The sequence below is a fragment of the Pezoporus flaviventris genome, unplaced genomic scaffold (genome assembly GCF_033815535.1).
Source record: "Pezoporus flaviventris isolate CSIRO_AGI_PZ_B2104156 unplaced genomic scaffold, CSIRO_AGI_Pfla_v1 ptg000827l, whole genome shotgun sequence".
Classification (NCBI taxonomy): domain Eukaryota; kingdom Metazoa; phylum Chordata; class Aves; order Psittaciformes; family Psittacidae; genus Pezoporus; species Pezoporus flaviventris.
In genome coordinates this window covers 20,801-46,366 of record NW_026893372.1, presented here as the reverse complement: position 1 = coordinate 46,366, position 25,566 = coordinate 20,801, and the positions used below count along the sequence as shown (strand labels likewise).

Genomic DNA, 25,566 nt, shown 5'->3' with positions numbered 1-25,566 from the left:
TTAGGCTCTACAAGGTCCATAGGGTCTATAGGTTCTATAGGATCCATAGACTCTACAAGGTCCATAGGGTGTATAGGCTCTGTAGAGTGCATAGGTTCTACAAGGTCCATAGGGTCCGTAGGCTCTATAGAGTCCATAGGGTCTATAGGTTCTATAGGGTCTTTAGGGTCCATGGGGTCCATAGGGTCTATAGGTTCTATAGGGTCCATAGGCTCCATAGGGTCTATAGGCTCTATAGGATCCATAGGCTTTATAGGGTCCATGGGGTCCATAGGGTCTATAGGTTCTATAGGGTCCATAAGCTTTATAGGGTCCATAGGCTCCATAGGGTCTATAGGCTCTATAGGGTCCATAGGCTGTATAGGGTCCATAGGATCCATAGGGTCTATAGGGTCCATGGGGTCCATAGGGTCTATAGGTTCTATAGGGTCCATAGGCTCTATATGGTCTATAGGCTCTACAGGGTCCATGGGATCCATAGGGTCTATAGGGGCCATAGGCTCTATAGGTTCTATAGATTCTATAGGCTCTATAGGCTCTATAGGGTCCATAGGGTCTACAGGCTCCATAGGGTCTATAGGGTCCATAGGGTCTATAGGCTCTATAGGGTCCATGGGGTCCATAGGGTCTATAGGTTCTATAGGGTCCATAGGGCCCATAGGCTCTATAGGGTCCATGGGGTCCATAGGGTCTATAGGGTCCATAGGCAATATAGGGTCCATAGGTCTGTAGGGTCCATAGGCTCTATAGGGTCCATAGGGTCTATAGGGTCCATAGGGCCCATAGGCTCTATAGGGTCCATAGGCTCTATAGGGTCCATAGGGTCCATGGGGTCCATAGGCTCTATAGGGTCCATAGGGCCCATAGGCTCCATTGGGTCCATAGGGTCTATAGGGTCCATAGGCTCTATAGGTTCTATAGGGCCCATAGGCTCTATAGGGTCCATGGGGTCCATAGGGTCCATAGGCTCTATAGGGTCCATAGGCTCTATAGGTCTGTAGGCTCTATAGGGTCTATAGGGTCCATAGGTTCTATAGGGTCTATAGGGTCCATAGGTTTGTAGGCTCTATAGGGTCTATAGGGCCCATAGGTTCTATAGGGTCCATAGGGCCCATAGGCTCCATAGGGTCTATAGGGCCCATAGGGTCTATAGGGCCCATAGGGTCTATAGGGCCCATAGGGTCTATAGGGCCCATAGGGTCTATAGGGTCCATAGGGTCTATAGGGTCCATAGGGTCTATAGGGCCCATAGGCTCTATAGGGTCTATAGGGTCCATAGGCCCCATAGGGTCTATAGGGTCTATAGGGCCCATAGGCTCTATAGGGTCCATAGGGTCTATAGGGCCCATAGGGTCTATAGGGTCCATGGGGTCCCCTGTGGGCGCAGGTGCGTGCCGCTGTGGGTCGGAGCACGGGGGGTGGAGTTCGACTGGAGGCACCTGCAGATGGGGCTGGACTCCAACATCAGCCTGGTGAGCACTGGGATGGACTGGGATTGAACTGGGATGGACTGGGATGGACTGGGATGGACTGGGATTGAACTGGGATGGACTGGGATGGACTGGGATTGAACTGGGAGGGACTGGGATTGAACTGGGATGGACTGGGATGGACTGGGATTGAACTGGGAGGGACTGGGATTGAACTGGGATTGAACTGGGATGGACTGGGATTGAACTGGGATGGACTGGGATTGAACTGGGATGGACTGGGATGGACTGGGATTGAACTGGGAGGGACTGGGATTGAACTGGGATGGACTGGGATGGACTGGGATTGAACTGGGAGGGACTGGGATTGAACTGGGATTGAACTGGGATGGACTGGGATTGAACTGGGATGGACTGGGATTGAACTGGGAGGGACTGGGATTGAACTGGGATTGAACTGGGATGGACTGGGATTGAACTGGGAGGGACTGGGATTGAACTGGGATTGAACTGGGATGGACTGGGATTGAACTGGGATGGACTGGGATTGAACTGGGATTGAACTGGGATGGACTGGGATTGAACTGGGATGGACTGGGATTGAACTGGGAGGGACTGGGATTGAACTGGGATTGAACTGGGATGGACTGGGATTGAACTGGGAGGGACTGGGATTGAACTGGGATTGAACTGGGATGGACTGGGATTGAACTGGGAGGGACTGGGATTGAACTGGGATTGAACTGGGATGGACTGGGATTGAACTGGGATGGACTGGGATTGAACTGGGAGGGACTGGGATTGAACTGGGAGGGACTGGGATTGAACTGGGAGGGACTGGGATGGACTGGGAGGGACTGGGATTGAACTGGGATGGACTGGGATGGACTGGGAGGGACTGGGATTGAACTGGGAGGGACTGGGATTGAACTGGGATTGAACTGGGAAGGACTGGGATTGAACTGGGAAGGACTGGGATTGAACTGGGATGGACTGGGATGGGATTGGGAGGGACTGCGGGGGGATTGGGATGGACTGGGAGGGGTCATTGGTATCAATGGGGGGGGTCATTGGGGTCAATGGGGGGGTCAATGCAATCAATGGGGGTCAATGTGGGGGTCAATGTGTGGGTCAATGGGAGGGTCACTGGGGGGGTGTCAATATGTGGGTCACTGAGGGGGGGTCAATGTGTGGGTCAATGTGTGGGTCAATGTGTGGGTCAGTGTGTGGGTCAATGTGTGGGTCACTGTGGGGGGGGGTCAATGTGTGGGTCAATGTGTGGGTCAGTGTGTGGGTCAATGGGAGGGTCACTGGGGGGGTCAATGTGTGGGTCAATGTGGGTCAATATGTGGGTCAATGTGTGGGTCACTGTGGGGGGGGGTCAATGTGTGGGTCAGTGTGTGGGTCAATGTGTGGGTCAATGTGTGGGTCAATGTGGGTCAATGTGTGGGTCAATGTGTGGGTCACTGTGGGGGGGGGTCAATGTGTGGGTCAGTGTGTGGGTCAATGTGTGGGTCAATGTGTGGGTCAATGTATGGGTCAATGTGTGGGTCAATGTGTGGGTCAATGTGTGGGTCAATGTGGGTCAATATGTGGGTCAATGTGTGGGTCAATGTGTGGGTCAATGTGTGGGTCAATGTGGGTCAATGTGTGGGTCAATGTGGGTCAATGTGTGGGTCAATGTGTGGGTCAATGTGTGGGTCAATGTGGGTCAATATGTGGGTCAATGTGTGGGTCAATGTGTGGGTCAATGTGGGTCAATGTGTGGGTCAATGTGGGTCAATGTGTGGGTCAATGTGTGGGTCAATGTGGGTCAATGTGTGGGTCAATGTGTGGGTCAATGTGGGTCAATGTGTGGGTCAGTGTGGGTCAATGTGTGGGTCAATGTGGGTCAATGTGGGTCAATGTGTGGGTCAATGTGGGTCAATGTGGGTCAATGTGTGGGTCAGTGTGTGGGTCAATGTGTGGGTCACTGAGGGGGGGTCAATGTGTGGGTCAATGTGGGTCAATGTGTGGGTCAATGTGTGGGTCAATGTGTGGGTCAATGTGGGTCAATGTGTGGGTCAATGTGGGTCAATGTGTGGGTCAATGTGTGGGTCAATGTGTGGGTCAATGTGGGTCAATGTGTGGGTCAATGTGGGTCAATATGGGTCAATGTGTGGGTCAATGTGTGGGTCAGTGTGTGGGGTCAGTGTGGGTCAATGTGTGGGTCAATATGTGGGTCAATGTGTGGGTCAATGTGTGGGTCAATGTGTGGGTCAGTGTGGGTCAATGTGTGGGTCAATGTGGGTCAATGTGTGGGTCAATGTGGGTCAATGTGTGGGTCAATGTGTGGGTCAATGTGGGTCAATGTGTGGGTCAATGTGTGGGTCAATGTGGGTCAATGTGTGGGTCAATGTGTGGGTCAATGTGTGGGTCAATGTGGGTCAATGTGTGGGTCAATGTGTGGGTCAGTGTGTGGGTCAGTGTGGGTCAATGTGGGTCAATGTGGGTCAATGTGGGTCAATGTATGGGTCAATGTGGGTCAATGTGGGTCAATGTGGGTCAATGTGTGGGTCAATGTGTGGGTCAATGTGTGGGTCAGTGTGTGGGTCAGTGTGGGTCAATGTGTGGGTCAATATGTGGGTCAATGTGTGGGTCAATGTGTGGGTCAATGTGTGGGTCAGTGTGTGGGTCAGTGTGGGTCAATGTGTGGGTCAATGTGTGGGTCAATGTGGGTCAATATGTGGGTCAATGTGTGGGTCAATGTGTGGGTCAATGTGTGGGTCAATGTGGGTCAATGTGTGGGTCAATGTGGGTCAATGTGTGGGTCAATGTGTGGGTCAATGTGTGGGTCAATGTGGGTCAATATGTGGGTCAATGTGTGGGTCAATGTGGGTCAATGTGTGGGTCAATGTGGGTCAATGTGTGGGTCAATGTGTGGGTCAATGTGGGTCAATGTGTGGGTCAATGTGTGGGTCAATGTGTGGGTCAATGTGTGGGTCAATGTGGGTCAATGTGTGGGTCAATGTGTGGGTCAATGTGTGGGTCAATGTGGGTCAGTGTGTGGGTCAATGTGTGGGTCAATGTGTGGGTCAATGTGTGGGTCAATGTGGGTCAATGTGGGTCAATGTGTGGGTCAATGTGTGGGTCACGTGGTCCCTCCCCCCCCCCCAGGCTCGTCACGTGGCCGCGGCCGCCCTGCTGTGGGTCTCGGGGCGCCAGGAGCTGCCCCCACGCTCGCGCCTGCCCCTGGGGGGCTCCTCCTGGCCGCAGCCTATGAGGGCTTCCTGAGCGGGTAAAAGGGGGCGGGGCTTAACGGGAGCCAGCCAATGGGAGCGGGGAATGGGCGTGGGTGGGGCTTGGAGGGAGCCAATGGGAGGGGGGAGTGGGGGTGAATGGGGGTTCAGTGGGGGTGAATGGGGCTGGGGTTCAATGGGGGTGAATGGGGGGATCAATGGGGATGAATGGGGCTGGGGTCTAATAGGGATGAATGGGGCTGGGGATCAATGGGGGTGAATGGGGGGATCAATGGGGATGAATGGGGCTGGGGTTCAATGGGGATGAATGGGGCTGGGGTCTAATGGGGATCAATGGGGCTGGGGTTCAATGGGGCTGGGGTCTAATAGGGATGAATGGGGATCAATGGGGGGATCAATGGGGATGAATGGGGCTGGGGATCAATGGGGCTGAATGGGGCTGGGGTTCAATGGGGATCAATGGGGGGATCAATGGGGGTGAATGGGGCTGGGGTTCAATGGGGATGAATGGGGGGGTTCAATGGGGATGAATGGGGCTGGGGTTCAATGGGGATGAATGGGGGGGTTCAATGGGGATGAATGGGGCTGGGGTTCAATGGGGGTGAATGGGGGGATCAATGGGGGTGAATGGGGCTGGGGTTCAATGGGGATGAATGGGGCTGGGGTTCAATGGGTGTGAATGGGGGGATCAATGGGGATGAATGGGGCTGGGGTTCAATGGGGCTTGGGTCTAATGGGGATGAATGGGGGGTTCAATGGCTTTCAGTGGGGGGTTCAATGGGGATCAATGGGGGGGTTCAATGGGGATGAATGGGGCTGGGGTTCAATGGGGCTGGGGTCTAATGGGGATGAATGGGGGGTTCAATGGGGATGAATGGGGCTGGGGTTCAATGGGGCTGGGGTCTAATGGGGATGAATGGGGTGTTCAATGGGGATGAATGGGGCTGGGGTTCAATGGGGCTGGGGTCTAATGGGGATGAATGGGGGGTTCAATGGGGATGAATGGGGCTGGGGTTCAATGGGGCTGGGGTCTAATGGGGATGAATGGGGTGTTCAATGGGGATGAATGGGGCTGGGGTTCAATGGGGCTGGGGTCTAATGGGGATGAATGGGGGGTTCAATGGGGATGAATGGGGCTGGGGTTCAATGGGGCTGGGGTCTAATGGGGATGAATGGGGTGTTCAATGGGGATGAATGGGGCTGGGGTTCAATGGGGCTGGGGTCTAATGGGGATGAATGGGGGGTTCAATGGGGATGAATGGGGCTGGGGTTCAATGGGGCTGGGGTCTAATGGGGATGAATGGGGGGATCAATGGGGATGAATGGGGGGTTCAATGGGTTTCAGTGGGGGGTTCAATGGGGATAAATGGGTTCAATGGGGCAGGTCAGTGGGGATGAATGGGGGGGTTCAATGGGGCTGGGGTCTAATGGGGATGAATGGGGGGGTTCAATGGGGCTGGGGTCTAATAGGGATGAATGGGGCTGGGGTTCAATGGGGATGAACAGGGGGGTTCAATAGGGATGAATGGGGCTGGGGTTCAATGGGGGTGAATGGGGCTGGGGTTCAATGGGGATCAGTGGGATCAATGGGGATGAATGGGGCTGGGGTTCAATGGGGATGAATGTGGCTGGGGATCAATGGGGATCAATGGGATCAATGGGGATGAATGGGGCTGGGATTCAATGGGGATCATTGGGGGGGATCAATGGGGATGAATGGGGCTGGGGTTCAATGGGGGTGAATGGGGCTGGGGATCAATGGGTGTGAATGGGGCTGGGGTTCAATGGGGGTGAATGGGGGGATCAATGGGGGTGAATGGGGCTGGGGTTCAATGGGGATGAATGGGGGGATCAATGGGGATGAATGGGGGGATCAATGGGGATGAATGGGGCTGGGGTTCAATGGGGATGAATGGGGGGATCAATGGGGATGAATGGGGCTGGGGATCAATGGGGGTGAATGGGGGGATCAATGGGGATGAATGGGGCTGGGGTTCAATGGGCATGAACGGGGGGGTTCAATAGGGATCAATGGGGGGTCAATGGGGATGAATGGGGGGGATGAATGGGGCTGGGGTCTAATGGGGATGAATGGGGCTGGGTTCAATGGGGCTGGAGTTCCATAGGGATGAATGGGGCTGGGTTCAATGGGGCTGGGGTCTAATAGGGATGAATGGGGCTGGGTTGAATGGGGGGTTCAATGGGGATGAATGGGGTTGCGGTCTAATAGGGATGAATGGGGGGATCAATGGGGTTGAATGGGGCTGGGGTTCCATAGGGACAAATGGGGCTGGGTTCAATGGGGGGGTTCAATGGGGCTGGGTCAATGGGGATGAATGGGGCTGGGTTGAATGGGGCTGGGTCTAATAAGGATCAATGGGGCTGGGTTGAATGGGGGGATCAATGGGGCTGGGTTGAATGGGGCTGGGTCTAATAGGGCTCAATGGGGCTGGGTTGAATGGGGGGATCAATGGGGATCAATGGGGCTGGGTTCAATGGGGCTGGGTCTAATAGGGCTCAATGGGGCTGGGTTGAATGGGGGGATCAATGGGGCTGGGTTCAATGGGGCTGGGTCTAATAGGGATCAATGGGGCTGGGTTCAATGGGGCTGGGTCTAATAGGGATCAATGGGGCTGGGTTCAATGGGGCTGGGTCTAATAGGGCTCAATGGGGCTGGGTTGAATGGGGGGATCAATGGGGCTGGGTTGAATGGGGGCTGTTCAATGGGGATGAATGGAAGGGGAGGGGCGTATCTGACGCCCCGCCCCCTTCCCCCCCCCCTCCCCTCTCTGTGACGTCACAGGTGGGCGGGGCAGGCGCTGGGGCTGGGGCCCTGGGGGGCGCTGGGGCTGCGGGCGCTGGGCGCTGTGGGGCTGGGGCTTGGGGCCCTGCGGCTCCTGGCCCCACTCCTGCCCCCCCCCTGAAGTAAAGGAGACCCCGTGGCAGCGGCATCTGTGGGGTCTGTGGGGCGCAAATGGGGGGGGGGGTATGGGGGGCTATGGGGCTGGGGGGGACCTATAGGGGGGTATGGGGGGGTATATAGGGGTATGTAAGTGGGGTCTATGGGGGGCTATGGGGGGGGACCTATAGGGGGCTATGGGGGGCTATGGGGCTGGGGGGGACCTATAGGGGGGTATGGGGGGCATATAGGGGTATGTAAGTGGGGTCTATGGGGGGGACCTATAGGGGGGTATGAAGGGGCATATAGGGGTATGTGGGTGCGCCCCATAGGGGGCTATGGGGGGGACCTATAGGGGGGTATGGGGGGGTATATAGGGGTATGTGGGTGCGCCCCATAGGGGGCTATGGGGGGGACCTATAGGGGGCTATGGGGGGCATATAGGGGTATGTGGGTGCAACCTATAGGGGGCTATGGGGGGGACCTATAGGGGGCTATGGGGGGCATATAGGGGTATGTGGGTGCAACCTATAGGGGGCTATGGGGGGGACCTATAGGGGGCTATGGGGGGCTATGGGGCTGGGGGGGACCTATAAGGGGCTATGGGGGGGGCATATAGGGGTATGTGGGTGCAACCTATAGGGGGCTATGGGGGGGAACCTATGGGGGGGCATATAGGGGTATGTGGGTGCACCTTATAGGGGGCTATGGGGGGGACCTATAGGGGGCTATGGGGGGCTATGGGGCTGGGGGGGACCTATAAGGGGCTATGGGGGGGGCATATAGGGGTATGTGGGTGCAACCTATAGGGGGCTATGGGGGGGAACCTATGGGGGGGCATATAGGGGTATGTGGGTGCGCCCTATAGGGGGCTATGGGGGGGACCTATGGGGGGGCTGTGGGGGTCTGTGGGGTGGGGACGCTATAGGGGGCTATGGGGGGCCATATAGGGGTATGTGGGTGCGCCCCATAGGGGGCTATGGGGGGGGGACCTATAGGGGGCTATGGGGGGGACCTATAGGGGGCTATGGGGAGGGTCCTGTAGGGTGCTATGGGGGGGCATATAGGGGTATGTAAGTGGTGTCTATGGGGGGCTATGGGGGGGGACCTATAGGGGGCTATGGGGGGCCTATAGGGCTCTGTGGGGTAGGGGGCTATGGGGGGTTTATAGGGGGCTATGGGGTGGAGGGCCTATAGGGGTGTATGGGGGGGACCTATAGGGGGCTATGGGGGGCTGTAGGGGTCTGTGGGGTAGGGGGCTATAGGGTGGAGGGCCTATAGGGTTATATGGGATGGGTATAGGGGGCTATGGGGGGGGGATCTATAGGGCTATATGGGGGGGTATAGGGGGCTATGGGGGGGGATCTCTAGGGGTATATGGGGGGTATAGGGGGCTATGGGGTGGAGGGCCTATGGGGGGGGGGTGTATGGGAGGGGTGGGACCCATAGACTTGGGGGGCACCCATGGAGGAGGCTGCAGTGGCCCTATAGGGGTCTATGGGGGGGCTATAGGGGTCTATGGGGGGCTATAGGGGTTCTATGGGGGGCTATAGGGGTCTATGGGGGGGCCTATAGGGGTCTATGGGGGGCTATAGGGGTCTATGGGGAGCTATAGGGGTCTATGGGGAGCTATAGGGGTCTATGGGGGGGCTATAGGGGTCTATGGGGGGGTATAGGGGTCTATGGGGGCTATAGGCGTCAATGGGGAGCTATAGGGGTTCTATGGGGGGCTATAGGGGTCTATGGGGGGGCTATAGGGGTCTATGGGGAGCTATAGGGGTCTATGGGGCGGCTATAAGGGTTTAGGGGGGGGCTATAGGGGTCTATGGGGGGGCTATAGGGGTCTATGGGGGGCCTATAGGGGTCTATGGGGGGGCTATAGGGGTCTATGGGGGGCCTATAGGGGTCTATGGGGGGGCTATAGGGGTCTATGGGGCGGCTATAAGGGTTTAGGGGGGGGCTATAGGGGTCTATGGGGGGGCTATAGGGGTCAATGGGGGGGCTATAGGGGTCTATGGGGGGCTATAGGGGTCTATGGGGAGCTATAGGGGTCTATGGGGGGGCTATAGGGGTCAATGGGGGGGCTATAGGGGTTCTATGGGGGGCTATAGGGGTCTATGGGGAGCTATAGGGGTCTATGGGGGAGCTATAGGGGTCAATGGGGGGGCTATAGGGGCTCTATGGGGGGCTATAGGGGTCTATGTGGAGCTATAGGGGTCTATGGGGGGGCTATAGGGGTCTATGGGGGCTATAGGGGTTCTATGGGGGGCTATAGGGGTCTATGGGGGGCATCCCTATAGGGGTCTATGGGGGGCATCCCTATAGGGGTCTATGGGGGCTATAGGGGTCTATGGGGGAGGGTGGTCTATAGGGGTTGGGGTCCCATAGAGTTGGAGAGCACCCATAGGGGTTGGGGAGCACCCATAGGGGTTGGGGGGCACCCATAGCTTATGGGGAGCACCCCTAGAGTTGGGGGGACCCATGGGTGTTGGAGGGCACCCATGGATTGGGGGGGGCACCCATAGGGGTTGGGGGGCACCCATAGGGGTTGGGGGGCACCCATAGGTTATGGGGCAGGACCCAGAGCTTATGGGGGGGACATAGGGGTCGGGGGGCACCCATGGGTGCTGAAGGGCACCCATTGATGTGGGGGGAGCACAGGAGTTTATTGGGGTACAGGGGGGTGATGGGGGCACCCATAGGGTTTGGGGGCACCCATAGGGGTTGGGGGGACCCATAGGTTGTGGGAGCACCCATAGGGTCATGGGGGCACCCATAGGGGTTGGGGGCACCCATAGGGTCATGGGGGCACCCATAGGGGGTTGGGGGCACCCATAGGGGGTTGGGGGCACCCATAGGGGTTGAGGGCACCCATAGGATCATGGGGGCACCCATAGGGATTGGGGGCACCCATAGGGGTTGGGGGCACCCATAGGGGGTTGGGGGCACCCATAGGATCATGGGGGCACCCATAGGGGTTGGGGGCACCCATAGGGGTTGGGGGCACCCATAGGGGTTGGGGGCACCCATGGGTGGGGGGGGGGGGGTGTCCATGGGGTGCCCCAGGTCAGTAGTAGAGCTCTCGGTCCCACCAGCCTATGGGGAGAAACAAGAGAGGTGAGGGGTCTATGGGCGCCCTATAGCACCCTATGGCACCCTATAGCATCCTATGGGCATCTATAGCACCCTATGGGCGTCCTATGGCACCCTATGGGCATCTATAGCACCCTATGGGCGTCCTATGGCACCCTATGGGCATCTATAGCACCCTGTGGCGCCCTATAGCACCCTATGGCGCCCTATAGCACTCTATGGGCATCTATAGCACCCTATGGGCGTCCTATGGCACCCTATGGGCATCTATAGCACCCTGTGGGCATCTATAGCACCCTATGGGCACCCTATAGTACCCTATGGGCACCTATAGCACCCTATGGCGCCCTATAGCACCCTATACGCACCCTATAGCACCCTATGGCACCCTATAGCACCCTATGGGCACCCTATAGCACCCTATGGGCACCTATAGCACCCTATGGTGCCCTATAGCACCCTATACGCACCCTATGGGCACCCTATGGCACCCTATGGGCACCTATAGCACACTATGGGCACCCATAGCACCCTATAGACAAATTATGGTCTCCCATGACACCCTATGGCACCCCATTGGCACCCCACAAGCACATACATCAGTACCTATAGCACCCTATGGGCGCCCTATAGCACCCTATGGGCACCTATAGCACCCTATGGGCACCCTATAGCACCCTATAGGCAAACTATGGTATCCCATGACACCCTATGGCACCCCATTGGCACCCCACAAGCATGTATAGCAGCAGCTATAGCACCCTATGGGCACCTATAGCACCCTATGGGCCCCTATAGCCCCTATAACCCCCTATACCCCCTTATAGCACCCTATAGCACCTTATCGACCCCATAGCACCCTATAGCCTCTTACAGCACCCTATAGCCCCTTATAGCACCCTATCGGCCCCTATAGCACCCTATAGCTCCTTATAGGCCCCTATAGCACTCCATAGCCCCCTATAGCCCCCCATAGCCCCCTATAGCCCCCTATTGCACCCTATAACCCCTATAGCACCCCATAGCCCCCTATAGCCCCCCATAGCACCCTATACCCCCCATAGCTCCCCATAGCGCCCCATAGCGCCCCATAGCACCCCATAGCACCCCATAGCCCCCCATAGCCCCCATAGCACCCATAGCCCCCCATAGCACCCATAGCCCCCCATAACGCCCCATAGCACCCCATAGCACCCCATAGCACCCCATAGCCCCCCATAGCCCCCATAGCACCCCATAGCACCCATAGCACCCCATAGCCCCCCATAGCCCCCATAGCACCCCATAGCACCCCTAGCCCCCCATAGCGCCCCATAGCACCCATAGCACCCATAGCCCCCCATAGCACCCATAGCACCCCATAGCGCCCCATAGCGCCCCATAGCACCCATAGCCCCCCATAGCGCCCCATAGCGCCCCATAGCACCCCATAGCGCCCCATAGCACTCACTGCCCGGGTGCCGGCGCACCCCCAGCTTGCGGATCTCGTCGTAGACCAGGATGAGGAGCCCATAGGGCATCGGGACGAGCCACCATTGGAAGCTGGGCAGGGACCGGGGGGTCAATGGGGGCTATGGGGCGATGGGGGGCTATGGGGCGATGGGGGGCAAGGGGGGCTATGGGGCAATGGGGGTAATGGGGGGGTCAATGGGGACTCAATGGATGTCGATATCAATGGGGGGGTAGTGGGTATCAATAGGGTCGATGGGGAGTCAATGGGGGTCAATGATGTCAGTGGGGGTCAATGGGTATCAATAGGGTCGATGGGGAGTCAATGGGGGTCAATGATGTCGATGGGGGTCAATGGGTATCAATAGGGTCGATGGGGAGTCAATGGGGGTCAATGATGTCGATGGGGGTCAATGGGTATCAATAGGGTCGATGGGGAGTCAATGGGGGTCAATGATGTCGATGGGGGTCAATGGGTATCAATGGGAGTCAATGGGTCTCAATGGGGTCAATGAGTCTCAATGGGTGCCTATGAGTGTCAGTGGGTCTCAATGGGTCTCAGTGGGTCTGAATGGGTGCCTATGAGTGTCAATGGGTGCTGTGGGTCTCAATGAGTCTCAATGTGTGTCAGTGGGTGTCAATGGGTCTCAGTGGGTCTCAGTGGGTCTCAATGGGTCTCAATGAGTGTCAATGGGTGTCAGTGGGGTCAATGGATCTCAGTGGGTGTCAATGGGTCTCAGTGGGTCTCAATGAGTCTCAATGAGTGTCAGTGGGGTCAATGGGTCTCAATGAGTGTCAATGGGTGCTGTGGGTCTCAATGGGTCTCAGTGGGTGCTGTGGGTCTCAGTGGGTCTCAATGGGTCTCAATGGGTCTCAATGGGTCTCAATGGGTCTCAGTGGGTCTCAGTGGGTCTCAGTGGGTCTCAGTGGGTCCCAGTGGGCCGTGCTCACCGGATGGGCATGAAGTTGAAGACGTTGGGCATCCCGGGGCAGTAGCACAGGAAGCAGCCAATGGAAACCTGGAACACGATGGCCAGCACCAGGATGCGGTTCCTGCGGGACACGGCGCCCATAGACCCCATAGACCCCATAGACCCTATAGACCCCATAGGCCCCATAGACCCCATAGACTTCTATAGAGCCCTATAGACCCCATAGACCCCATAGACTTCTATAGAGCCCTAGAGACCCCATAGACCCCATAGACTTCTATAGAGCCCTATAGACCCCATAGACTTCTATAGAGCCCTATAGACCCCATAGACTTCTATAGAGCACTATAGAGCCCTATAGACCCCATAGACCCATATAAACCCTTATTGACCCTATAGATCCCTATAGACCCCTATAGACATGTATAGACCCCATAGACCCCTATAGACCCCAATAGCCCCATATAGACCCCATAGACCCATATAAACCCCTATAGCCCCCTGTAGACCCCTATAGACCCCAGAGACTCCTATAGACCCCTATAGCCCCCTGTAGACACCTATAGATCCCTATAGCCCACTATAGACACCTATAGCCCCATATAGACCCCTATAGAACCCATAGACCCCTATAGACATCTATAGGCCCCATAGACCCTTGTAGACACCTATAGCCCCATATAGACCCCATAGACCCCTATAGACCCCATAGACCCCTATAGATACCTGTAGACCTCTCTAGACTCCATAGACCCCTGTAGCCAATACAGACACCTATAGACCCCTGTAGAGCCCTATAGACCCCATAGACCCCCTATAGCCTCTATAGACCTCTATAGACCCCTAGACCCCCCTATAGCCTCTATAGACCCATAGACCCCCCCTATAGTCTCTATAGACCCATAGACCCCCATATAGCCTCTATAGACCTCTACACCCCCTATAGACCCATAGACCCCCCTATAGCCTCTATAGATCTCTATAGACCCCTAGACCCCCCTATAGCATCTATAGACCCATAGACCCCTTATAGCCTCTATAGACCCCCTTATAGCCTCTACAGACCCATAGACCCCCCTATAGCCTCTATAGACCTCTACACCCCCTATAGACCCATAGACCCCCCCATCGCCTCTGTAGACCTCTGTAGACCCATAGACCCCCCTATAGCCTCTATAGACCCATAGACCCCCCTATAGCCTCTATAGACCCATAGATCCCCCTATAGCCTCTATAGACCCATAGACCCCCCTATAGCCTCTATAGACCCATAGACCCCTCTATAGCCTCTATAGACCCATAGACCCCGCTATCGCCTCTATAGACCCATAGACCCCCCTATAGCCTCTATAGATCTCTACACCCCCTATAGACCCATAGATCCTCCTATAGCCTCAATAGACCCATAGACCCCCCTATCACCTCTATAGACCTCTATAGACCCATAGACCCCCCTATAGCCTCTATAGACCCATAGACCCCCCTATAGCCTCTATAGAGCCCCCTACACCCCCTATAGACCCATAGATCCCCCTATAGCCTCTATAGACCCCCCTATAGCCTCTATAGACCCCCCTATAGCCTCTATAGACCTCTACACCCCCTATAGACCCATAGCTCCCCCTATAGACCTCTATAGACCCATAGACCCCCCTGTAGCCTCTATAGATCTCTATAGACCCATAGACACCCCTATAGCCGCTATAGACCCATAGACCCCCCTATAGCCTCTATAGATCTCTACACCCCCTATAGACCCATAGATCCTCCTATAGCCTCTATAGACCCATAGACCCCCCTATCACCTCTATAGACCTCTATAGACCCATAGACCCCCCTATAGCCTCTATAGACCCATAGACCCCCCTATAGCCTCTATAGAGCCCCCTACACCCCCTATAGACCCATAGATCCCCCTATAGCCTCTATAGACCCATAGACCCCCCTATAGCCTCTATAGACCCATAGACCCCCCTATAGCCTCTATAGAGCCCCCTACACCCCCTATAGACCCATAGATCCCCCTATAGCCTCTATAGACCCATAGACCCCCCTATAGCCTCTATAGACCCATAGACCCCCCTATCGACTCTATAGACCTCTACAGCCCCTATAGATCCCTCGAGCACTCCATAGCCCCCATAGCCCCCCCCCCATAACCCGCCCCATAGCCCGCCCCATAGCCCGCCCCATAGCGCCCCATAGGCACCGGAAGAGCCCCTGTTGGAAGAGCGAGAGGCGGCGGGTCTTGCGGATGAGCACGTCGGCGATCTGACACATCTCGATGCTGATGAAGAACACGGTGTAGCACGTGTACTGCTGGTACCGGCGCTGCTCGAACGTCTATGGGGAGATGGGGGTCACTGGGGGGCGCTATGGGGCGCTATGGGGCGCTAGAGGGGTCTATTGGGGTCTATTGGGGTCTATCGAGGTCTATTGGGGTCTATCGAGGTCTATTGGGTTCTGTTGGGTTCTATCGGGGCGGTTCGGTAGGGATCTACCGAACGAGATCTAATGTCTATGGGGAGATGTGGGTCACGGGGGGGCGCTATGGGGCGCTATGGGGCGCTAGAGGGGTCTATTGGGGTCTATCGAGGTCTATTGGGGTCTATCGAGGTCTATTGGGGTCTATCGAGGTCTATTGGGTTCTGTTGGGTTCTATCGGGGCGGTTCGGTAGGGATCTACAGGGCTCTATAGGGGGTGGTTCTATGGGGCTCTATAGGGCAGGTCTATAGGGTTCTATAGGGCAGGTCTATAGGGCTCTATAGGGCTCTATAGGGCAGGTCTATAGGGTTCTATAGGGCAGGTGTATAAGGGTCTATAGGGCTTGGTTCTATAGGGTTCTATAGGGCTCTATAGGGCATGGTTCCATAGGGTTCTATAGGGCAGGTCTATAGGGTTCTATAGGGCAGGTCTATAGGGCTCTATAGGGCATGGTTCCATAGGGTTCTATAGGGCTCTATAGGGCTTGGTTCCATAGGGGTCTATAGGGCTCTATAGGGCTTGGTTCCATAGGGGTCTATAGGGCAGGTCTATAGGGCTCTATAGGGCTTGGTTCCATAGGGGTCTATAGGGCAGGTCTATAGGGCTCTATAGGGCATGGTTCCATAGGGTTCTATAGGGCAGGTCTATAGGGGTCTATAGGGCTTGGTTCTATAGGGTTCTATAGGGCTCTATAGGGCATGGTTCCATAGGGTTCTATAGGGCAGGTCTATAGGGCTCTATAGGGCATGGTTCCATAGGGTTCTATAGGACAGGTCTATAGGGCTCTATAGGGCTGGGTTCTATAGGGCTCTATAGGGCTTGGTTCCATAGGGGTCTATAGGGCTCTATAGGGCTTGGTTCTATAGGGTTCTATAGGGCTCTATAGGGCTTGGTTCCATAGGGGTCTATAGGGCAGGTCTATAGGGCTCTATAGGGCTTGGTTCCATAGGAGTCTATAGGGCATGTCTATAGGGCTCTATAGGGCTTGGTTCCATAGGGTTCTATAGGGCAGGTCTATAGGGCTCTATAGGGCATGGTTCCATAGGGTTCTATAGGACAGTTCTATAGGGCTCTATAGGGCTTGGTTCTATAGGGTTCTATAGGGCTCTATAGGGCTTGGTTCCATAGGGTTCTATAGGGCAGGTCTATAGGGCTCTATAGGGCATGGTTCCATAGGGGTCTATAGGGCAGGTCTATAGGGCAGGTCTATAGGGCTCTATAGGGCTTGGTTCCATAGGGGTCTATAGGGCAGGTCTATAGGGCTCTATAGGGCTTGGTTCCGTAGGGGTCTATAGGGCAGGTCTATAGGGCTCTATAGGGCTTGGTTCCATAGGGTTCTATAGGGCAGGTCTATAGGGCTCTATAGGGCTCTATAGGGCTTGGTTCTATAGGGTTCTATAGGGCAGGTCTATAGGGCTCTATAGGGCTTGGTTCCATAGGGGTCTATAGGGCAGGTCTATAGGGCTCTATAGGGCTTGGTTCTATAGGGTTCTATAGGGCAGGTCTATAGGGCTCTATAGGGCATGGTTCCATAGGGTTCTATAGGGCAGGTCTATAGGGCTCTATAGGGCATGGTTCCATAGGGTTCTATAGGGCAGGTCTATAGGGCTCTATAGGGCTTGGTTCCATAGGGTTCTATAGGGCAGGTCTATAGGGCTCTATAGGGCATGGTTCCATAGGGTTCTATAGGACAGGTCTATAGGGCTCTATAGGGCTGGGTTCTATAGGGCTCTATAGGGCTTGGTTCCATAGGGGTCTATAGGGCAGGTCTATAGGGTTCTGCAGGGGTTGGTTCTATATGGGGGTTCCATAGGGGGCGGTTCTATGGGGTCCTATAGGGGAGCTTTATAGGGGGGTCCATCAGGTTCTATAGGGGGGCTGTTCCATAGGGCTCTATAGGGGGTTCCCTGTGGGTCTGCCCCATAGGGCTCTATAGGGGGTTCCCCATGGGTCTGCCCCATAGGTCTCCATAGGTTTCTCTATGGGTCTGCCCCATAGGGGTTTCTCTCTAGGGTTCTCTATGGGTCTGCCCCATAGGGTTCCATAGGGGTTTCTCTATAGGGGTTTCTCTATGGGTCTGCCCCATATTGGTTCTCTCTATGGGTCTGCCCCATAGGGTTCCATAGGGGTTTCTCTATAGGGGTTCTCTATGGGTCTGCCCCATAGGGGTTTCTCTCTAGGGTTCTCTATGGGTCTGCCCCATAGGCACCCATTGCTGGCCCCTTAGGGTTCCATAGGGGTTTCTCTATGTGTCTGCCCCATAGGGGTTTCTCCATGGGTCTGCCCCATAGTGGTTCTCTATGGGGTTTCTCTATGGGTCTGCCCCATAGGGTTTCTCTATGGGTCTGCCCCATAGGGTTCCATAGGGGTTTCTCTATGTGTCTGCCCCATAGGGGTTCTCTATGGGTCTGCCCCATAGGCACCCATTGCTGGCCCCATAGGGTTCCATAGGGGTTTCTCTATAGGGGTTCTCTATGGGTCTGCCCCATAGGCACCCATTGCTGGCCCCATAGGGTTCCATAGGGGTTTCTCTATAGGGGTTCTCTATGGGTCTGCCCCATAGGGTTCCATAGGGGTTCTCTATGGGTCTGCCCCATAGGGTTCCATAGTGGTTTCTCTATAGGGGTTCTCTATGGGTCTGCCCCATAGGCACCCATTGCTGGCCCCATAGGGTTCCATTGGGGTTCTCTATGGGTCTGCCCCATAGGCACCCATTGCTGGCCCCATAGGGTTCCATAGGGGTTTCTCTATGGGGTTTCTCTATGGGTCTGCCCCATAGGGGTTTCTCTATGGGGTTTCTCTATGGGTCTGCCCCATAGGCACCCATTGCTGGCCCCATAGGGTTCCATATTGGTTCTCTATGGGTCTGCCCCATAGGCACCCATTGCTGGCCCCATAGGGTTCCATAGGGTTTCTCTATGGGTCTGCCCCATAGGCACCCATTGCTGGCCCCATAGGGTTCCATAGTGGTTTCTCTATGGGGTTTCTCCATGGGTCTGCCCCATAGGGGTTTCTCTATGGGGTTTCTCTATGGGTCTGCCCCACATGGTCCCATAGGGGTTTCTCTATGGGGTTTCTCTATGGGTCTGCCCCATAGGGGTCTCTCTATGGGTCTGCCCCATAGGCACCCATTGCTGGCCCCATAGGGTTCCATAGGGGTTCTCTATGGGTCTGCCCCATAGGCACCCATTGCTGGCCCCATAGGGTTCCATAGGGGTTCTCTATGGGTCTGCCCCATAGGCACCCATTGCTGGCCCCATAGGGTTCCATAGGGGTTTCTCTATGGGGTTTCTCTATGGGTCTGCCCCATAGGGGTTTCTCTATGGGGTCTCTCTATGGGTCTGCCCCATAGGCACCCATTGCTGGCCCCATAGGGTTCCATAGGGTTTCTCTATGGGTCTGCCCCATAGGCACCCATTGCTGGCCCCATAGGGTTCCATAGTGGTTTCTCTATGGGGTTTCTCCATGGGTCTGCCCCATAGGGGTTTCTCTATGGGGTTTCTCTATGGGTCTGCCCCACATGGTCCCATAGGGGTTTCTCTATGGGGTTTCTCTATGGGTCTGCCCCATAGGGTCTCTCTATGGGTCTGCCCCATAGGCACCCATTGCTGGCCCCATAGGGTTCCATAGGGTTTCTCTATGGGTCTGCCCCATAGGCACCCATTGCTGGCCCCATAGGGTTCCATAGGGGTTTCTCTATGGGGTTTCTCTATGGGTCTGCCCCATAGGGGTTTCTCTATGGGGTCTCTCTATGGGTCTGCCCCATAGGCACCCATTGCTGGCCCCATAGGGTTCCATAGGGGTTCTCCATGGGTCTGCCCCATATTGGTTCTCTATGGGTCTGCCCCATAGGGTTCCATAGGGGTCTCTCTATGGGTCTGCCCCATAGGCACCCATTGCTGGCCCCATAGGGTTCCATAGGGTTTCTCTATGGGTCTGCCCCATAGGGTTTCTCCATGGGTCTGCCCCATAGGCACCCATTGCTGGCCCCATAGGGTTCCATAGGGTTTCTCTATGGGTCTGCCCCATATTGGTTCTCTATGGGTCTGCCCCATAGGGGTTTCTCTATGGGGTTTCTCTATGGGTCTGCCCCATAGGCACCCATTGCTGGCCCCATAGGGTTCCATAGGGGTTTCTCTATGGGTCTGCCCCATAGGGGTTTCTCTATGGGGTTTCTCTATGGGTCTGCCCCATAGGGTTTCTCCATGGGTCTGCCCCATAGGGGTTTCTCTATGGGTCTGCCCCATAGGGGTTTCTCTATGGGGTTTCTCTATGGGTCTGCCCCATAGGGGATTCTCTCTATGGGTCTGCCCCATAGGCACCCATTGCTGGCCCCATAGGGTTCCATAGGGGTCTCTCTATAGGGGTTCTCCATGGGTCTGCCCCATAGGCACATTGCTGGCCCCATAGGGTTCCATATTGGTTCTCTATGGGTCTGCCCCATAGGGGTTTCTCCATGGGTCTGCCCCATAGGGGTTTCTCTATGGGTCTGCCCCATAGGCACCCATTGCTGGCCCCTTAGGGTTCCATAGGGGTTTCTCTATGTGTCTGCCCCATAGGGGTTTCTCCATGGGTCTGCCCCATAGGGGTTCTCTATGGGGTTTCTCTATGGGTCTGCCCCATAGGGGTTCTCTATGGGTCTGCCCCATAGGGTTCTATAGGGGTTTCTCTCTAGGGTTCTCTATGGGTCTGCCCATAGGGGTTTCTCTATGGGTCTGCCCCATAGGGTTCCATAGGGGTTTCTCTATGGGGTTTCTCTATGGGTCTGCCCCATAGGGGTTCTCTATGGGTCTGCCCCATAGGGTTCTATAGGGGTTTCTCTCTAGGGTTCTCTATGGGTCTGCCCCATAGGGGATTCTCTCTATGGGTCTGCCCTATATTGGTTCTCTATGGGTCTGCCCTATAGGCACCCATTGCTGACCCCATAGGGTTCCATAGGGGTTCTCTATGGGTCTGCCCCATAGGGGTTTCTCTATGGGTCTGCCCCATATTGGTTCTCTATGGGTCTGCCCCATAGGGTTCCATATTGGTTCTCTATGGGTCTGCCCCATAGGGTTTCTGCATGGGTCTGCCCCATAGGGGTTTCTCTATGGGGTTTCTCTATGGGTCTGCCCCATATTGGTTCTCCATGGGGTCTGCCCCATAGGGTTTCTCTATGGGTCTGCCCCATAGGGTTCCATAGGGGTTCTCTATGGGTCTGCCCCATAGGGGTTTCTCTATGGGGTCTCTCTATGGGTCTGCCCCATAGGGTTCCATAGGGGTTTCTCTATGGGGTTTCTCTATGGGTCTGCCCCATAGGGGTTTCTCTATAGGGGTTCTCTATGGGTCTGCCCCATAGGGGATTCTCTCTATGGGTCTGCCCTATATTGGTTCTCTATGGGTCTGCCCCATAGGGGTCTCTCTATAGGGGTTTCTCCATGGGTCTGCCCCATAGGCACCCATTGCTGGCCCCATAGGGTTCCATAGGGGTTTCTCTATGTGTCTGCCCCATAGGGTTCCATAGGGGTTCTCTATGGGGTCTCTCTATGGGTCTGCCCCATAGGCACCCATTGCTGGCCCCTTAGGGTTCCATAGGGGTTTCTCTATAGGGGTTCTCCATGGGTCTGCCCCATAGGGGTTCTCTATGGGTCTGCCCCATAGGGTTCCATAGGGGTTTCTCTATAGGGGTTTCTCTATGGGTCTGCCCCATAGGGGTTTCTCTATAGGGGTTCTCTATGGGTCTGCCCCATAGGCACCCATTGCTGGCCCCATAGGGTTCCATAGGGGTTTCTCTATGGGGTTTCTCCATGGGTCTGCCCCATAGGGTTCCATAGGGGTTTCTCTATAGGGTTTCTCTATGGGTCTGCCCCATAGGGGTTTCTCTATAGGGGTTCTCCATGGGTCTGCCCCATAGGCACCCATTGCTGGCCCCATAGGGTTCCATATTGGTTCTCTATGGGTCTGCCCCATAGGGGTTTCTCCATGGGTCTGCCCCATAGGGGTTTCTCTATGGGTCTGCCCCATAGGCACCATTGCTGGCCCCTTAGGGTTCCATAGGGGTTTCTCTATGTGTCTGCCCCATAGGGGTTTCTCCATGGGTCTGCCCCATAGGGGTTCTCTATGGGGTTTCTCCATGGGTCTGCCCCATAGGGGTTCTCTATGGGTCTGCCCCATAGGGTTCTATAGGGGTTTCTCTCTAGGGTTTCTCTATGGGTCTGCCCCATAGGGGTTTCTCTATGGGTCTGCCCCATAGGGTTCCATAGGGGTTTCTCTATGGGGTTTCTCTATGGTCTGCCCCATAGGGGTTCTCTATGGGTCTGCCCCATAGGGTTCTATAGGGGTTTCTCTCTAGGGTTCTCTATGGGTCTGCCCCATAGGGGATTCTCTCTATGGGTCTGCCCTATATTGGTTCTCTATGGGTCTGCCCCATAGGGGATTCTCTCTATGGGTCTGCCCTATATTGGTTCTCTATGGGTCTGCCCTATAGGCACCCATTGCTGGCCCCATAGGGTTCCATAGGGGTTCTCTATGGGTCTGCCCCATAGGGGTTTCTCTATGGGGTTTCTCTATGGGTCTGCCCCATAGGGTTCCATAGGGGTTCTCTATGGGTCTGCCCCATAGGGGTTTCTCTATGGGGTTTCTCTATGGGTCTGCCCCATAGGCACCCATTGCTGGCCCCATAGGGTTCCATAGGGGTTTCTCTATGGGGTCTCTCTATGGGTCTGCCCCATAGGGGTTTCTCTATGGGGTCTCTCTATGGGTCTGCCCCATAGGGGTTTCTCTATGGGGTCTCTCTATGGGTCTGCCCCATAGGCACCCATTGCTGGCCCCTTAGGGTTCCATAGGGGTTTCTCTATGTGTCTGCCCCATAGGGGTTTCTCCATGGGTCTGCCCCATAGGGGTTCTCTATGGGGTTTCTCTATGTGTCTGCCCATAGGCACCCATTGCTGGCCCCATAGGGTTCCATAGGGGTTTCTCTATGGGGTTTCTCTATGGGTCTGCCCCATAGGGGTTTCTCTATGGGGTCTCTCTATGGGTCTGCCCCATAGGCACCCATTGCTGGCCCCATAGGGTTCCATAGGGGTTTCTCTATGGGGTCTCTCTATGGGTCTGCCCCATAGGCACCCATTGCTGGCCCCATAGGGTTCCATAGGGTTTCTCTATGGGTCTGCCCCATAGGCACCCATTGCTGGCCCCATAGGGTTCCATAGGGGTTTCTCTATGGGGTCTCTCTATGGGTCTGCCCCATAGGGTTCCATAGGGGTCTCTCTATGGGTCTGCCCCATAGGGGTCTCTCTATAGGGGTTCTCCATGGGTCTGCCCCATAGGGTTCCATAGGGGTCTCTCTATGGGTCTGCCCCATAGGCACCCATTGCTGGCCCCATAGGGTTCCATATTGGTTCTCTATGGGTCTGCCCCATAGGGGTCTCTCTATAGGTTTCTCTATGGGTCTGCCCCATAGGGGTCTCTCCATGGGTCTGCCCCATAGGGTTCCATAGGGGTTTCTCTATGGGGTTTCTCTATGGGTCTGCCCCATAGGCACCCATTGCTGGCCCCATAGGGTTCCATAGGGGTTTCTCTATGGGTCTGCCCCATAGGCACCCATTGCTGGCCCCATAGGGTTCCATAGGGGTTTCTCTATGGGGTTTCTCTATGGGTCTGCCCCATAGGGGTTTCTCTATGGGGTCTCTCTATGGGTCTGCCCCATAGGGGTTTCTCTATGGGGTCTCTCTATGGGTCTGCCCCATAGGCACCCATTGCTGGCCCCTTAGGGTTCCATAGGGGTTTCTCTATGTGTCTGCCCCTTAGGGGTTTCTCCATGGGTCTGCCCCATAGGGGTTCTCTATGGGGTTTCTCTATGTGTCTGCCCCATAGGCACCCATTGCTGGCCCCATAGGGTTCCATAGGGGTTTCTCTCTAGGGTTCTCTATGGGTCTGCCCCATAGGGGTTTCTCTATGGGGTTTCTCTGTGGGTCTGCCCCATAGGCACCCATTGCTGGCCCCATAGGGTTCCATAGGGGTCTCTCTATAGGGTTTCTCTATGGGTCTGCCCCATAGGGTTCCATAGGGGTTTCTCTATGTGTCTGCCCCATAGGGGTTCTCTATGGGTCTGCCCCATAGGCTCCCATTGCTGGCACCATAGGGTTCCATATTGGTTCTCTATGGGTCTGCCCCATAGGGTTCCATAGGGGTTTCTCTATGGGGTTTCTCTATGGGTCTGCCCCATAGGGGTCTCTCTATGGGTCCTGCCCCATAGGCACCCATTGCTGGCCCCATAGGGTTCCATAGGGGTTCTCTATGGGTCTGCCCCATAGGCACCCATTGCTGGCCCCATAGGGTTCCATAGGGGTTCTCTATGGGTCTGCCCCATAGGGGTTTCTCTATGGGTCTGCCCCATATTGGTTCTCTATGGGTCTGCCCCATAGGGGTTTCTCTATGGGGTTTCTGTATGGGTCTGCCCCATATTGGTTCTCTATGGGTCTGCCCCATAGGCACCCATTGCTGGCCCCATAGGGTTCCATAGGGGTTTCTCTATGTGTCTGCCCCATAGGGTTCCATTGGGGTTTCTCTATGGGGTTTCTCCATGGGTCTGCCCCATAGGGGTTTCTCTATGGGTCTGCCCCATAGGCACCCATTGCTGGCCCCATAGGGTTCCATAGGGGTCTCTCTATGGGTCTGCCCCATAGGGGTTTCTCTATGGGGTTTCTCCATGGGTCTGCCCCATAGGCACCCATTGCTGGCCCCATAGGGTTCCATAGGGGTTCTCTATGGGTCTGCCCCATAGGGTTCCATAGGGTTTCTCTATGGGTCTGCCCCATAGGGTTCCATAGGGGTTCTCTATGGGTCTCTCTATGGGTCTGCCCCATAGGCACCCATTGCTGGCCCCATAGTGTTCCCATAGGGTTTCTCTATGGGGTTTCTCTATGGGTCTGCCCATAGGGTTCCATAGGGTTTCTCTATGGGTCTGCCCCATAGGGTTCCATAGGGGTTCTCTATGGGGTCTCTCTATGGGTCTGCCCCATAGGGTTCCATAGGGTTTCTCTATGGGTCTGCCCCATAGGGTTCCATAGGGTTCTCTATGGGTCTGCCCATAGGCACCCATTGCTGGCCCCATAGGGTTCCATAGGTGTTTCTCTATGGGTCTGCCCCATATTGGTTCTCTATGGGTCTGCCCCATAGGGGTCTCTCTATAGGTCTCTCTATGGGTCTGCCCCATAGGCACCCATTGCTGGCCGTAGCTGTCCTGCAGCTCCTGGTTGTGGGGATCCTCCCAGCCGCGGGCGGAGGCCGAGGCAGAGCAGCGGCTCCCACCCCTCCTGCGCCATCGCCACGAAGTAATCGGTGAAACCCGCGAAGGATTGGATGGCGCCTGCGGGGGGCGGGGCCCAGGGATCAGTGGGGCGGGACCCATGGATCAGTGGGGCAGAGATCAGTGGGGCAGGGACCCATGGATCAGTGGGGCAGGGATCAGTGGGGCAGGGACACAGAGATCAGTGGGGAGGGACCCATGGATCAGTGGGGCAGGGATCAGTGGGGCAGAGATCAGTGGGGCAGGGACACAGAGATCAGTGGGGCAGGGACCCATGGGATCAGTGGGGCAGAGATCAGTGGGGCAGAGATCAGTGGGGCAGGACCCATAGATCAGTGGGGCAGAGATCAGTGGGGCGGGGACCCATAGATCAATGGGGCAGAGGTCAGTGACACATACACCCAAGGACCCATAGACCCAAAGCCCAACCCTTTGATTACCTCCCCCATTGATTACTCCCACCCCCCACCCATGGGTGCCCCCCCCCCCCCCAACCCATGGGTGCCCCCCATTCCACCCATAGGTGCTCCCCCCCCCCATAGGTGCTCCCCCACCCCCACCCATTGCTTACCACCACCCATGGGTGCCCCCCCCATTCCCCCCCATGGGTGCCCCCCCCCCATAGGTGCCCCCCCCACCCATGGGTGCCCCCCCCACCCCCCCCACCCATGGGTGCTCCCCCCCCCCCCCCCCATAGGTGCTCCCCCACCCATGGGTGTCCCCCCATCCACCCATGGGTGCCCCCCCCCC

At 56.0% G+C, this 25,566-nt stretch overlaps 1 protein-coding gene and 1 long non-coding RNA gene across 2 annotated transcripts in view; one reads left to right on the top strand and one right to left on the bottom strand.

The window, feature by feature from the left end:
• Positions 1-1,351: 1,351 nt before the first annotated feature.
• Positions 1,352-7,601, top strand: LOC133264400 (uncharacterized). The gene is made up of 3 exons (XR_009741641.1): positions 1,352-1,472; positions 4,587-4,707; positions 7,473-7,601. It is a non-coding gene; the product is annotated as an uncharacterized LOC133264400 (long non-coding RNA).
• A 3,005-nt stretch (positions 7,602-10,606) lies between these two features.
• The window catches only part of LOC133264401 (potassium-transporting ATPase alpha chain 1-like), a gene marked incomplete at its 5' end in the record, with an annotated part of 35,308 nt that continues 20,348 nt past the window's right edge, over positions 10,607-25,566 (bottom strand). The window contains 6 exon segments of the mRNA XM_061444350.1: positions 10,607-10,664; positions 12,112-12,203; positions 13,062-13,163; positions 15,252-15,385; positions 24,730-24,780; positions 24,782-24,876. Coding sequence (XP_061300334.1) covers positions 10,636-10,664; positions 12,112-12,203; positions 13,062-13,163; positions 15,252-15,385; positions 24,730-24,780; positions 24,782-24,876 — 503 coding nt within the window.